Source organism: Crocodylus porosus, unplaced genomic scaffold, assembly GCF_001723895.1.
Source record: "Crocodylus porosus isolate Cpor-Errol unplaced genomic scaffold, CroPor_comp1, whole genome shotgun sequence".
NCBI classification, from domain to species: domain Eukaryota; kingdom Metazoa; phylum Chordata; order Crocodylia; family Crocodylidae; genus Crocodylus; species Crocodylus porosus.
The window spans coordinates 15,583,296-15,598,179 of NW_017728921.1; the positions used below are offsets into that span (position 1 = coordinate 15,583,296).

General features: G+C 42.8%; 1 protein-coding gene and 1 long non-coding RNA gene across 6 annotated transcripts in view; one reads left to right on the forward strand and one right to left on the reverse strand.

The window, feature by feature from the left end:
- Positions 1 to 14,884, forward strand: part of CLTCL1 (clathrin heavy chain like 1) — a 59,938-nt gene that overhangs the window by 27,008 nt on the left and 18,046 nt on the right. For all 5 annotated transcript variants that reach the window (XM_019539086.1, XM_019539090.1, XM_019539087.1 and 2 more), the window contains 20 exons: positions 354 to 491; positions 813 to 977; positions 1,446 to 1,626; positions 2,038 to 2,201; positions 3,427 to 3,552; positions 4,131 to 4,273; positions 5,149 to 5,383; positions 6,576 to 6,698; positions 7,147 to 7,292; positions 7,993 to 8,176; positions 8,515 to 8,707; positions 9,176 to 9,333; positions 9,485 to 9,649; positions 10,177 to 10,284; positions 10,766 to 10,933; positions 11,023 to 11,172; positions 11,322 to 11,453; positions 11,865 to 11,975; positions 12,507 to 12,677; positions 14,262 to 14,483. In XM_019539086.1, the coding sequence (XP_019394631.1) occupies positions 354 to 491; positions 813 to 977; positions 1,446 to 1,626; positions 2,038 to 2,201; positions 3,427 to 3,552; positions 4,131 to 4,273; positions 5,149 to 5,383; positions 6,576 to 6,698; positions 7,147 to 7,292; positions 7,993 to 8,176; positions 8,515 to 8,707; positions 9,176 to 9,333; positions 9,485 to 9,649; positions 10,177 to 10,284; positions 10,766 to 10,933; positions 11,023 to 11,172; positions 11,322 to 11,453; positions 11,865 to 11,975; positions 12,507 to 12,677; positions 14,262 to 14,483 (3,183 nt within the window). The remainder of the gene's footprint in view (positions 1 to 353; positions 492 to 812; positions 978 to 1,445; positions 1,627 to 2,037; positions 2,202 to 3,426; positions 3,553 to 4,130; positions 4,274 to 5,148; positions 5,384 to 6,575; positions 6,699 to 7,146; positions 7,293 to 7,992; positions 8,177 to 8,514; positions 8,708 to 9,175; positions 9,334 to 9,484; positions 9,650 to 10,176; positions 10,285 to 10,765; positions 10,934 to 11,022; positions 11,173 to 11,321; positions 11,454 to 11,864; positions 11,976 to 12,506; positions 12,678 to 14,261; positions 14,484 to 14,884) is intronic.
- LOC109312800 overlaps positions 1 to 14,884 on the reverse strand; it is a 19,909-nt gene that overhangs the window by 2,120 nt on the left and 2,905 nt on the right. The window contains exons 2-3 of the long non-coding RNA XR_002101912.1: positions 14,758 to 14,763; positions 13,896 to 13,907 (exon numbers count right to left, since the gene is read on the reverse strand). This is a non-coding gene — a long non-coding RNA (uncharacterized LOC109312800). The remainder of the gene's footprint in view (positions 1 to 13,895; positions 13,908 to 14,757; positions 14,764 to 14,884) is intronic.

Consider the following 14,884-nt stretch of genomic DNA (forward strand, 5'->3'; position numbering starts at 1 on the left):
GTCCTCCCTCCTCCCCTTTAAAGAGTGGCAGAAGGCTAGTGTGGTGCCAGTCTCAGGGCCTCTCCTAAGCACTGAGTCTCTTCAAATGGCTTTTGCCAACAGTCTCACAATGACTCCAGCCAATTCCCTTAGCACTCTTGGGTGTAGTCAATGCGGTCCTGCTGACTTGAAGACATTCAGCTGCTCTTAAGTGCTCCCTTACCAATGGTCAGTGGCAAACTGGTTGGCAATTGCCCCTCCCTGCTCCCCAATCCATCTGGTATTGGACCAGGCAGGCAACCACCATTTGCATGCAGGAACCTTGTACTCCAAAATGAGGTGACTGACTACCTTCATCTCTTCTGGATTTGTAGATTGTAGATGTATTCATGGAGAACAGTCTGATTCAGCAGTGCACGTCCTTTCTGCTGGATGCACTGAAAAACAACTGCCCTGCTGAAGGACATCTCCAGACTCGTCTACTGGAAATGAACCTAATTCATGCACCCCAGGTAAGACCTGAAGCTAAGCTTTCCTCCACTGTTGCGCTTTTTTAGCCTAGTTAAAGCAAGCTTGAACTCCTGAATGGTACCCTGAGGCTAGTGTTGTGTAGCTTTGGGGGATGGCAGACTAGTGTTGAGGGATATTTGGGCTTGAGGTAAAAGTTGACCAAGAATACAAGGCTTCCTGCAGGAATATGGTGAAGTGGGACCCTAAAGAGGTGAATAAATAGCAAGCCTCAAATGTCCGATTTATGGTTCTTCCCTGTGTTCCAAGACATGGCTTTCTACGAGCCATTTTCAGGTGTTTCTTAACATGTTTGTTTGTCTTAGGTTGCAGATGCCATTCTTGGGAACCAAATGTTTACACACTATGATCGTGCTCACATTGCCCAGTTATGTGAAAAGGCAGGCTTGCTGCAGAGAGCCCTAGAACACTACACTGACCTCTATGATATCAAACGTGCTGTTGTTCACACACACCTTTTGAACCCCGAGGTAAGAGTAGTACCTGAATCTACTTGGGTTAAAGTTACTAGCTTGTCTCTAAGCAACTAGGGGCTTCCATTCTGAAAACAGAAATAGTGTCTCCTTTCCAGGAATATGGAGTGGGATTCCTTAGATTAATTCAAATAACCTCTTCTGTCATGGGTCTCTTCTGGGGGGCGGTATTGCTGCTTCTTTCCATGCCCAATAGAAACTGGGCCACCTGTCTATGACCTAGGCTTGAGAGAGAGATGGAGGGGAGCACAGTTCCTTCAGCTGCTGCCTATAGCCTTTTTAATGCTGAAATTTGTAGCTTTTTGGTATCCTGAAATATGCACCAATTAAAACCCCAGTTTTGGGGTTAAACAATACAGCAGATCTCTTTTTTCCAAGTTTAAAGAGGAATAGCAAAAATGCAGTAAGCAGGTAGAACTCTTTTGTTCTCTGCTTTCTGGTAAGAAACTTCCATGTCTTTCTCAGTGGCTTGTGAACTTCTTTGGCTCCCTGTCGGTTGAGGACTCTGTAGAGTGTCTGCGTGCAATGCTGTCGGCCAACATCAGGCAAAATCTGCAGCTGTGTGTGCAGGTGGCTTCTAAATACCATGAGCAGCTTGGCACCCAGTCTCTTGTGGAGCTCTTTGAATCTTTCAAAAGTTATGAAGGTACAGCACTTGTTTGTGGGGTTTTTTTTGTTAGTCTCAAACTTCTTCTAGAAAGTTGCTGATGGACTTGTTCCAGGTTTTGAGTCATCTTCTAGGCACTACTACTTGAGCTATTTTAGTTGCTGTATGGCTTTTTCTAGGTATGTAAGTGTCCTGGAGGCTAGCAGCTATACAGATAGCCTAGCCTCTGGGCAACCTTTCATGGAAATGTGTACAGTAACCATAGTGACAACTTCTTCTTTTTTTTTTTTGCTCTCCAAAAACATCTTAAAATACCCTGCCTACCTGGAAGTGCATTTCCAAAGTTCTATGATTTATCTTAAACTGCTCTGCAAAGTTGTGATCATTCACTGAAGTGTTCATAGATTTGAAGGCTACCTATCTTTTCTGCCTGCCCCCCCCCCCCCTTAGGACTATTCTACTTCCTGGGGTCAATTGTGAACTTCAGCCAGGATCCTGATGTCCACTTCAAGTATATCCAAGCAGCTTGCAAGACTGGCCAAATCAAGGAAGTGGAAAGGATCTGTCGTGAAAGCAATTGCTATAACCCTGAACGAGTGAAAAACTTTCTGAAGGTAACATCTGTCTAGAACTATTCAATAGAAATGGTGCTAATACTGAAAGTATAGCGTCTGATACCTAAACTAGCTCTAGCACAGCTAATCTTTAGTTGCCAGCTGTTACTTCAGGGAGTGCTGAATACCTCATGAATTCTAGGTGGCAGTGAGGCTCTAAATAGCTTGCCAGTATTTCTAGGAACAAGTGGGACTTTAATTGTACTAAATGTAATCGTAGCAAGGGAGGGTTGGAAGGGGCCTCAGGTCATCTAGTCCAGCCCCTTGCTCAAAGCAGGGCCTTCCAACTATATCATTCCAGCCAAGGCTTTGTCTAGCTGGGTCTTTAAACCTCCAGGGATAGAGAGTCCATAATTGCCTTTAGGTAATGGTCCATTGCTTTTACTATCTAATTGGGGAAACACTTTCTCATCTAACATAAACTTCCCTTGCTGCATCTTGAGACTGAGAACAAGGAACAACACAGTGGTGGCAGATGCCAGCACAATCTAGGTGTGGGGGGTGGTGGAATTTTCTCAATAAAATAGAGGTGGGGTAGAAATACTAGGCTAACAGAGGTCCTTCTTGGTTACATCTAGGAATAATTGGGCTACATTAAGATAAATTTGCATATTACTGGGACTGCATGCAAGTGTTTCCTGATCTGATCAAATCTTGAGGTCTGTTTAGATGCTAACTGTTTACCAAAATAGCTATTGGCCACTTCTTATGGGGATAAAAAAACAAAGCATTGTGGCACCCAAATCCTCGGATGCCTCTCCTACAGCCTTGCTAAGCCTACTGCAGAAAGCTTGTCGTTTCCTTCAAAACAAGCTGTTACTCCTGTGAGTGACTCTTGGCAAAAGAAGGCTTGTTATGAAGTTCACACAGTTTAGCCCAGATGACTAACTCAGTGAACTATTTGGATTAAAAAGATTTAATATCTTAAATGCTTGATTGTTGTTTTATACCTCAAAATTTTAAAGAATTACTGGTCAGTTTTTAGAGTTAGTCAAAATGCAGCTCACCTGGCTGTCTAGGAATTGGGGGTGGGTTGGGGGAAGACTTCCAAAATAGATACCAGACTGCACTTCTGTCTTCACTGAATAGCAGCCCCCAAGTGACAGTCAGTGGGCTAGCTACTAAAAATTGAGGGCTCTATGATAACCACCTTGTCTGTACAGTTAAATTTAATGAGCCTTTTCTTGCTTCTCCAACCTCTTGTCCTTCTCTTCCTGAAATATAGGAGGCCAAGCTCACAGACCAGCTTCCTCTGATCATTGTGTGTGACCGATTTGACTTTGTTCATGATCTGGTTCTCTATTTGTACCGCAACAACCTACAGAAGTACATAGAGATCTATGTTCAGAAGGTAAAAAGAAAAACAAACTCATCATGGAGTTCTGGCTTCTGAAGCTAATCCTAAATGTAATTAACTTCTACTCAAGGCCATCTGTAGGATGGGCAAATTTTGGGGCCTGGGGTAGTTGCCCTATGCTTTTTTTGGAGGGGCCCTGTGGAGCTGGGTAGCACAGCATGGTGACATATATTTTTTTTTTACGTTGCTGCTAGCCTTGCATCTAGCTGCTTGGTGCCGCCCCCCCCCAAGCCTCATGCAAGGAAGCCAGTGGTGGATTACTTGCCCCAGGCCCCACACCCTGCTTAGGTCATCTGTTCCCACCCCTCTTAAGATTGGGATAAGAATGAAATGGCAAATCTTAGACCAAACTTGCTACTTTTGGAATGTTTGTTTTAAACTTGGGAGTACAGTACTTGTGGATGAGAGCACATGCTACTAATGTATATCTATGCCACAAATACTGAGCCATGCTGGTGTGTGGCTCCACAACTTCCAATAGCAGACTGACTTGCAGTCAAGTCTGAATTCTTTTTTATCTCCTGGTTGTATAGCTACTAAGCCCTGAACTAAATCTTAGTGATGGCTTCTAGGTGAATCCAAGTCGTATACCAGCAGTTGTTGGAGGGCTGCTTGATGTGGATTGTTCTGAGGATGTTATTAAGAACTTGATTATGGTGGTTAGAGGCCAGTTCTCAACAGATGAGTTGGTGGCTGAAGTGGAAAAAAGAAATAGGTAAGTCTGGAGAATATAAAGGTACTTGATGCTGATAAATGGCTTTTACAGTTTACAAGCATTGCTTCAGAGTTGCTCAAAAGCAAAAAGAATAACTGTGCCCTCTTGGCCTGCTTCACTGGATCAGGGAAGGGGGTACTTGGATGTAGAGAAGTAGACAAGAATTTTTTTCCATTTATTTAAATGGACAGGGAAGCTTAATTTCCCCAAGATTCCAAGCTTTTAAGGCTCTTCCTGTATAGTGTCCTGAAACCTGGGGTGAGGGGTACACTTGCAGGTATCTAACTGAAGTGTGGGAGAGCCTTCAGTCACAAACACTGGGTTACAAGTGTTTTGGAAAAAATTGGAACCAAGCCAATTACTGAGTACTGCCCTGAGCTAGCTGGCTGTCTTCTCCTGTCACCTGGCAGATGCCTTGGTTCACAGAACTCATTCCTGTTAACCACTAACAGAATCTGAACACTACCTCCTGTCTTTTTTACTAAAACATTCTCCCTAGTTCAGTGCCAGCTGGTGACCAAGATCTTCCTCATTTACTGCTTAAATAGGTCCTCCTCATGCATACTCTTCTTGAACCTGTGAAGCTTTTGCATGTTCTTCCTTTGCTGTTCTAGTTGCCCTCCTTGGAAAAGCTGTGGAACATGAATGCACCTTCCAATAAAAATAAAGGGTCACTTCAGACAGCTACTTCATAGGTTGGGTAGAGATGCTCACTCATAAGAATATCTTGAAGACCCAGATGGATGGTTCTCCACTGGACAGAGTCCAGGAGTAAACTTAAGTCTGTCAATAATAGGTTTTCATGCTTGGGTTGTAAAAAGTGTATGCAGCATGCTTCTATCTTTTTTTTTTTTTTTTTTTCTATTTCTCCAAAGGCTCAAATTGCTGCTGCCGTGGCTTGAATCTAGAATTCACGAAGGCTGTGAAGAACCTGCCACCCACAATGCTCTGGCCAAAATCTACATTGACAGTAATAACAACCCAGAGCGATTCCTCCGTGAGAATCCTTACTATGACAGCCGTGTTGTAGGCAAATACTGTGAAAAAAGGGACCCGCACTTGGCCTGTGTTGCTTATGAGAGGGGCCAGTGTGATCTTGAACTTATTAAGGTTAGCCAAATTCTTTTTGCAGTACTTTGCTTTAAATACAGAAGTGAATATCTTAAGCTTTCAGACAACTAGATTGACTAGATACCTACTCCATACCAATACTGGCAAGCTGCTTGCTTTGGTGCCATGAGAGCCCTCTGTCCTTCACTATGTGATGACTGGTAATATAAATCATTGTACCTGCAGTAATGATGCAACAGTTATGCAGCATAGGCAAAATGCAAAACGCATCTGAAAAGCTGGCTGACTACTCCCTTTTTTGGCTTTTGGAAAGCTTCTGGATCAGCTGCCAGCTGATAGTAGCTGGCCCTGACTTTCCAGGCTTCCTCTCTGGGTGTGGGTTGTGAATATTACACAGAGCACCTCTGTTCACTTGAAAAGGGGCTCCCATCTCTTCCAGTAGCTTAACTTTTGTCTCCAAACTGACTAGTCTGAGCATGGGAAATCTTAACCACTTTCCCAGAGGACAGTCCTTAATTACTGCATGCACATAAAGCAGAGGGAAGGGTGATGGACTGCTGGTACTAAAATAACATGGGTTTTAGTCTTTTTGACAGTACTTACTAAAGCTTGTATCTTGGTACTCTATTCCAAATAATGGAAGGAAAATTGATCTTGGACCTCCCCCTTCAGACACATTACTGAGTCGATATTGACTTACTGGTACAAGTGTCAAGTGGCCTCTAACTATATGTAGCTAGGCTTAGCTCAACATAAAATTGGTGAGTTGTAACTACTTATGTGATCTGCTGTTTAATTCATGGGACTGTTTTGGAGTGTTACAAATTTTCTTCTACCATGATCTTAATATCATTCTGTGGCAATGAAGCAGAGCAAGACTAGGTGAGTTCCTGCATTCAGAAACTAAGTCCACATGCACCATTTCTCTGACTATAAAAAAAGTTTCAACATCTCAATGGTATCTATTCCTATCTGCCATAAATGGGATGTCTGACACTTAATCTTAAGCAGAATCAAAGTCCCAGGAGCTCTGTAGAAGTTCTAGTTTTTCTGCAAGCTTTACAGAGCAGAGAGATGCAAACTCCAGCTTGGAATCTATCACTTGAGTTGCAGCTGGAACAAACTCTAGTTGACAACTCAAAACTTGTGGCCAAGAGTTGAATGAAAAGCTTAATTTTACTTTCTACTGAACATGCACAACTTTCAGTGTTTAATGTCTCTTGTGGTATAGGTTTGTAATGAGAACTCCTTGTTCAAGAGTGAGGCCCGCTACCTTGTACGCAGGAAGGATCCAGAACTTTGGGCAAACGTTCTTGAAGAAAACAATCCATTCAGGCGACAGCTCATTGATCAGGTATGGTAGAAGTAGCTAGCAACAAAAGTCTAGTCTTGAGTACTGGACTTCAGAATCCCTTTTTGCTCTTGCAGCTGACTCATGTTAAGCAGGTAGTGTTTGCACTCATCTAAAAGTCCTCTATGGCTAGCCATTGCAGTTGGTGCATATTTTAATCTGTAGCTTTCTTCCTTAAGCTTCTACAGTCTAGAGGTTGGGGTGTAGTGCAGTGAGCCTACCCTAGAGTACTGAGAGGCTAGACTTTTTTTTTTTCCCTCCTTTTTCTAGAAGTGGACCAAAAGAAATGTTCTCCTGACTATCAAGCAATACAGAAATAGCAATGCTTTAGAACTTCCTAATTTGCTGGGTGGGGGGGAAGATGCTTATTCTGCTTTATAGCTTGGGCTGGTAACTTAATGAGTTGGAATTGGACTAGACTAAGCCTTCCAACTCTGTTCTTCCAACCCAGGTTGTTCAGACAGCTTTGTCAGAAACGCAGGATCCAGAAGAAGTTTCTGTTACAGTGAAAGCCTTCATGACTGCAGACCTTCCCAACGAACTAATTGAGCTGCTGGAGAAGATAGTATTGGACAACTCTGTGTTCAGTGAGCATAGGTAGGGGGCATCCACATACCACCTTCCTGGTTTTTTGAGAAACTTGTTAAGGAAAGAACTACTTGGGTTGTTCCTCTGCTAGCACTACATGAACAGAGCTGAACCACTGACTCCTAGATGCATAAAAGTAGTCTAACGACTTCAGTGGCATCAAGACCTCCTAGCAAAGATGACCGTCGAAGTAATATCTCGCTTTAACTGAGTAAAAGTGAAGCAATTTGGAAATGACAAAGCTTTTACTGTACATCTCATCTGGCATCCCCTAGGAATGGGGGATGCTAGATAATCAAATGTGTACTCCCTGGCCTCCATGTGCTGGGGGACAGGGAGGGGGACCATGTGCAGGCTACTTTTTGCCCTGAGCCACAGGCTGAAAAAATGGCAAGAACTCTGCTTGTGGCGGCAGCAGTGAAACCCAGAAGTGGTACTTCCCGTCTTGCTTTTGCTGCATCCCTTGGACGTTGGTTTAATAGCTTTCCAGCTAATTAAGAGCTGGCTAACACCACTTTTGCTGTACTAATATTAGAGTTGGCTTAGCTTTAATTATTTGATTACTTGCTTGTAGGCACTTGGCAAAACTCTATGCAAGTACCTTTCAGGATGTAGAAAGGCAGGAGTCTGCTTTTGGAGTTTTGCCTGACTTTAATGGGTTGGATAATGCTACCTAGTATTCTAAATGCATTGCCTGTGGCTCTTAAAGGAACCTGCAGAATCTACTGATCCTGACTGCCATTAAGGCTGATCGCACTCGTGTGATGGAATACATCAATCGGTTGGATAACTATGATGCCCCAGACATTGCAAACATTGCTATCAGCAATGAGTTGTATGAAGAAGCCTTTGCCATCTTTCGGAAATTTGATGTCAACACATCTGCAATACAAGTGAGATGCTGTTACTGGTGGCTTCTTTACCATGGGTGAAATGGGGTGGGAGGGTGAATGACCAATATACCAAACAGTTTCCCATAAAAGGAACCCAAAGGTCAAGGGTGGTATTTGTGTAGTGGTGTGTGTTTGTTTTTTTTTTTTTATTATCTAGAATATGAATAGTCTTATGGCTTAATTGCTTCATTCCTTCTTGGTGGGGAAGTGGTCTCCCAAAAACAGTTGGGCATGGGAAGAAGGACCTCCTTTTTTTGCTTGGACTTGTCTTAGTCTAACCTTTCTCTCCAGAATGCCTGTTCTTAAGGAGCACTCCCTTTTTTCCCTCCTACTCCTAGGTGCTGATAGAGCATATAGGCAACCTTGACCGTGCCTATGAATTTGCTGAGAGGTGTAATGAGCCAGCTGTCTGGAGCCAACTAGCCAGAGCACAGCTTCAGAAAGACCTGGTGAAGGAAGCCATTGACTCTTACATAAAGGCTGATGATCCCTCTGCTTACATGGAAGTGGTTCAGGCAGCTAATAGAAATAGTAAGCCAAGGACTCTCAATCTGTAATTAAGCAGGCTTGCCACACAAGTGCTTGGATATATGAGCTGCAGTTTGAATTCTTGGAAGAGAAAGCACTTTTAAAAAGGATTAATAGTATTCTCACTTGGGCCCACGTACTAGAGGATTTTGACCAGTCTTGGTCATTGCTGTCCAGGAGAGACTAGTACTTGGCACAGCCTACTGAATTGCTTTTATTTGACTTGAATTCTTTGAAACTGCAGTGTGTAGCTTATTTGTATTGCATTGTTCTTTCCCTTTTAAAGAACTCTAAGAGGGGTGGTTATAAATATCCTAATAAGACTGCCCAGTGACTTCTACATATCCACTCTGGTACAACAACTTGCTCTACATGGTTTGTCCTCTAGAGAATTGAGTCTGGAAAAGGAGAAATTGCATAGAAATGAATTTAGGATAAGAGGCTTAACTAACTCTTTTTTAATCTTTTAAGACAACTGGGAGGATCTGGTTAAATTCTTGCAAATGGCCAGGAAAAAGGCCCGAGAGTCTTATGTGGAAACTGAACTCATTTTTGCTTTGGCAAAAACCAACCGCCTGTCAGAGCTGGAGGAGTTCATTAGTGGTCCTAACAATGCCCATATACAACAGGTATGTTCTGCTTAAATACTTGTTGATGGCCTGTAGACTTTAAAATCTCAAGGTTGTTGGAATTCCCTTTCTTTGTGTGGTGTGTGTGTGGGTTTTTTTTTCTCTCCCTCTCCATTTATCTAATCCAAATACCTTGGGTCCTTGTCTCTAGGTTGGTGATCGCTGCTATGATGAAAGAATGTACGAAGCAGCCAAGCTGCTCTACAACAATGTGTCTAACTTTGGTCGTTTGGCATCTACCTTGGTACACCTTGGAGAGTACCAGGCAGCAGTGGATAGTGGCCGCAAAGCCAACAGCACCAGGACATGGAAGGAGGTAAGCTATTGTGCTTTCATCTTGAACTCCAAACCTGTCCGAGCCAATGCTAGTGCTTCCGAGTATCCAGTGACGTGCCCTTTCCAATCTAGAGATGGATACTCCTATGAGTGCCATTTGGACTAATACTTCTGAAAGTTTTAGGCTGTTCTCCTCCTTTTTTTTTCTCTAGAGCACTTGCCTGTTGGCAAACCTTGCTTGTAGTTTGTAATTGCGGAACATGGGCAACTCAAATTAGACTTCACAGAATTACCTGTAAGAAGTGGTCAGCCCTGAAGCTGCTTATTGCTGTCTTTAAAGAATTGCATGCTACAGATTTCTTAACTAGGCAAAATCAAGTTCTTATTTTGACTTGGTACCTCTTCTTCTGTTTTTAAGGGTGGCAATCCAAGATGCTGGAAAAATAGATCAAGGAGATGTCATCTTGCATTTTTTATGTACAAACTTTAGGTTTTTCCACTTAGTTGAAAAATTGATCACTAACTGGATGTCCAAATCCTGACTAGTGTCCAAACTCTTCATTGTAGGTGTGCTTTGCCTGTGTGGATGGAAAAGAATTCCGATTGGCACAGATATGTGGCTTGCATATAGTAATTCATGCTGACGAACTTGAAGAGCTGATTAGCTACTATCAGGTGATGGTTGTTTTTTTTTTTTTTTCTTAATGACCTAAGAAACTAGCCATAAACTAAATCCTCAGAACTGAGGAATAGTTTTGCTAGATCTCAAAGTGACAAGCTTCTGTTCTGTCAACTTAATGGAACTTGTGTAAAACATTTTTTAAATGTAACCTCAAAGTTTGTGAAAGGAGCAGGAGGATGGTGTACTTGGAGCAGACAACAGATGGGGAAACTTCCACTGTAGGGGAGCATGTACATGTGCACCCCTTCCCCCCCACCTGCCCTTGGAGTTGTCATGTCACTGCTTTTTTTTTTTTCTATCGCCCTTCAGTGAAATGGAGAAGGAGGGGTCCTCTGCTAAGCCCTACTCCTGCTAAAATCCAAATGTTACTCTACCACAGAAGAACTTCAACTAAGCTATAGGGGTTAAATCCTTTTTGAACTTCCTTGCCTTTTTTTCCTGTAAGTCTCCAAATAACATCCCCCTTCATTGCAGGATCGTGGCTATTTTGAAGAGCTGATTGCTCTCTTGGAAGCTGCTTTGGGCCTTGAGCGTGCTCACATGGGAATGTTCACAGAATTGGCCATCTTGTACTCCAAATTCAAGCCTCAGAAGATGAGGGAACATCTAGAACTCTTCTGGTCTAGAGTTAACATTCCAAAGGTAGATCTCTGCATAATATCAAGTGCCTAGGGAGTGGTTGAGTGACTGCTTGACATGCCCCCCTTTTAACATCTTCTGTCCTGTCCCAGGTGCTCAGAGCTGCTGAACAGGCTCACCTCTGGGCAGAACTGGTCTTCCTGTATGACAAGTATGAAGAGTATGACAATGCAATAATCACAATGATGAACCATCCCACTGATGCTTGGAAAGAAGGACAGTTCAAAGATATAATTGCCAAGGTAAATGGCAGCTAGCTTGTGAGATCCTGCTAAAGTAGGTGCTCAGGTTGTCACCAAGCTTCAAATCCATGAAGGATCATTAATGTTGTTGTGTAGAACTTCCAAAGGAGAAGGAACGATCTCTGAACTCCCTGTTCCTGCCTATCTAGGTGGCCAATGTGGAGCTGTATTACAAAGCCCTGCAGTTCTATTTGGACTACAAACCTCTGCTGATCAATGATCTTCTGCTGGTGTTATCTCCACGGCTGGACCACACCAGAACAGTTAGCTTCTTTGCAAAGGTGAGATAATGGCTGTGCATATTGGAAACAAAGCTTTCTTCTGAGACCTTCCCAGAGTGGCCTTTTTTTTCTAGGCAGTGGCCTGAGAAACTAGGTCTCAACTGCTTACAAGGCTAGGAGTCTAAATAGTACTTGAATGCCATGGAGTAGAGCTAGTTGCATCTCCCCAGATTTGGTGTAGTAATGGAAAAGTCAGAATTGTTTCAGAGCTTTTTAAACTTTTTTTTCTGCTAAGATTTCTTTCCTGCCAGCAGTTTCTCTGAACTACTTTTGAGCTGCTGGCTATTCCCCTAATAGTTTTGTATGACAGCAGTGACTGCTGCTGCCCTTGAAGAGCTGATCAGATGCATGCACACAGCTCAGTAACTGACCGTAGTATTTGATGCATGCCTCCTTCTTTTTTTATTCCAGGTAAATCAGTTGCCTCTAGTGAAGCCTTACTTGCGCTCAGTCCAGAACCACAACAACAAAGGAGTCAATGAGGCTCTAAACAACCTTCTGACAGAAGAAGAAGACTACCAGGTAAGCCTTCCCCATAGAACCCTATGTGAAGTTGCAGGGTGATTTGGTGCCTCTGTCCACAAACCAGAAGCTGGATTGGCTCTCCTACTTCCCTGTTTTTTGCTCATTTCCCATAACATCCCTACAGGCTGCTGTGAGCTTACCATGTTTTGTGCCCTGCATGGCTAATTTTTGTTACTTTTTTCAACTTTTAAAGCTCACTTCCAGAAATGGAATGGCTTTCCACTTTTTGAAGAGATCAAAGGGGGAGGAAGGAGCTCCTGAATGGAGGCACTCTTAAATCTACCTGGATAATTGTGTAAGCCTTGTGGAACTGATTTTGAGCTTTTTGTTCCAAAGCCAGTTCTTCAAAACTGAGCAGGAGGTGCTAGGAAGAGTATTGTTATAGCTTCTGTAACTTACAGTTGACATCACCTTTTAGCCATGCAGCAACTCGGGCTTATGTATTCTTCTGGGGGGCTCTGCCTTTTCTAGAAGCCATGCAAAGGCTTGCCTGATGTCTTGCAACTAATGGTTCTTTTTCTGAAACAGGGTTTGAGAGCTTCTATTGATGCTTATGACAACTTTGATAACATCACACTGGCTCAGCGTCTAGAGAAGCATGAACTGATCGAATTCAGGCGTATTGCAGCATACTTGTACAAGGGGAACAATCGCTGGAAACAAAGTGTGGAACTCTGCAAGAAGGATCGTCTCTACAAGGTTTGTTCCTTTTCGGAGGAGCAAAGGAGTCTTCAAGCCATGTAAATTGGAATGTTGTCAGTCTTGAAACTGGTTCAAGCTTTGACTCTTCAATTTGGGCTCTTGAATGCCTGGTATTAAGCAAGATGCCTCTTATTGTGGGGGGGGGGGAAGTGTTTCGGAATATGGGTGACATTCTTGCTCAGACTAATTTATATTCATAGAGTTGTAGCTTTGCCACTGTCTCATGAGGTTGGAGCCCTGCCCATAGTTTGAAGTGCTTTCCCTGTTTAAGATTTTTGCGGTTAAAATTCAGCTAGAATGGCCCAGGTATGTACTTGGCCTGTATCTAGAGGGATACTGGTGACGGTGCATATACAAGCAAGTTGATGGCCTAAGTACACATTAGAGTGGTATGGACTGAGATTTGTCAACTGCCTCCTAAATGAGGCAGCAGTGTCTTGCCATGAATCCTTGTGACCTAACTAAGCATTTTGAAGCCTAGGTGAAATAATATTGCTATTGAGGTCCAATAAATAAGAAACCCTATTACTTCTTTCTGTTGAGCAGTACCAGGGAATGCAAAATGTCAAATTGACAGACTTTCTGAGGAAGCGAGTCAAGATTTTGAGGCTAAGACATGTGTCTAATGATGGGTTACTGGCTATTATTCCCCCTGAAGGCCAGATAGATATGTACCTTGTGGTCAAACTGAAGATACTGACCACAGACTTCTGTAAACTCCAAGCTCACTTCAGATGCTGTGAAAGTATGAGTGTAGTGCAGCCCAAGAGTGGAGTGAGTTATTTGAATACAAAAGGTGGGGGAAGGGGAAGAGCTGGGATATGCAAGCAAAGGACACATTTTGATCCAGGTAATGGATAAGAAGCCATGATTCCTGTGTATAAACATACTTAACACAATCCTGTCTGTTTGGAGGAGATAACACTTCTGCAGTTGCCACTCAAACTGGCTTTTAAAACACTGCCTGATAGCAGCAGTTCTGTGGTTGGCCTTGGAATAATCCAGGAAAGCTAAGTGTTGGAGCTCCTTAATGAAGTATTTTATCTCAACAGACTCTGACACATCCTAGATATCAGTTGTTAACAGGAAGGCCATTTGAACAAACAAATGTGACTTTGAATGTGTATATGAGGTGCTAATCCAGCATTTCATAAGGATTATGTGTAATACCAAGTTTAAAACAACTTGACACCAATAAATTGTGTGGGTAGGCACAGCTGAAACCAGCTATTTTGTATTAGCTACTTTTAAGGCTTTGTATAAAAGCACTAGCCAACAGATATTTGCTACTGGCAGGTATATAGGTCTTGCTACTTGTATAGAAGTTTAAGGGTGTCTAGTTCTAAAGGCTTTTAAAGTTTGCTTTGCTATCAGCTTGCCTTGATGGTGTTTTTTGTCCAAAGCACCCCTTTTATATTTTGTGGTGGTCAGCTTTCGGTGTGGTGTGTGTTGGGTGTGTGTTTTTGTTTGGTTTTTTTAAAAAAAAACAAACAAAACTCCAAACCAAATCAAACCTGGCTTGCTTGGAACTTGGGTTTGAAGCAACTTCATGAAACTCATTAAACACTTTGCCTGTTGTAGGATGCTATGCAGTATGCTGCAGAGTCTAAAGATGCAGAGCTGGCAGAGAAACTGCTCCAATGGTTCCTGGAAGAAGGGAAGCAGGAATGTTTTGCAGCTTGTCTCTTCACATGCTATGACTTGCTGCATCCAGATGTAGTCCTTGAGTTGGCCTGGAGGCATAACATCATGGACTTTGCAATGCCTTATTTCATCCAGGTGATGAGGGAATACCTTACCAAAGTGAGTATTTGTTTCTCTTGGAAAGCTCGGTTCTTTACCCTAATCTATTTTGTTTGTAAATGTCTTGCTTGACAAGCCATGGACTTCATTGTACAGAATTCTTCTCAAAGGCTAGTTTGAGAGGGAGGTTCTCTCCTGTGTTTGTGTTTTTATTTCACTCTTGCTGTTCAGATTGGATGCACTTATAACTTGGCTTAGTTTGATTGGACATTAACTGTCAGGTTTTAAAAGACCTAAGTATGAGCTATGACTGGTCACCAAAGTTGGACTTGACTCCAAACTCCCAGCAGGAAAAGCAAGTCAAATGTTGCCTTGTTCACACATGTGGCCTGGCTGTAGCTTTTAAACTGCAGATGCTTCAGTTGGGCAGTGCAAGTGCCCTTTAAAACTGGAAGGGGGGG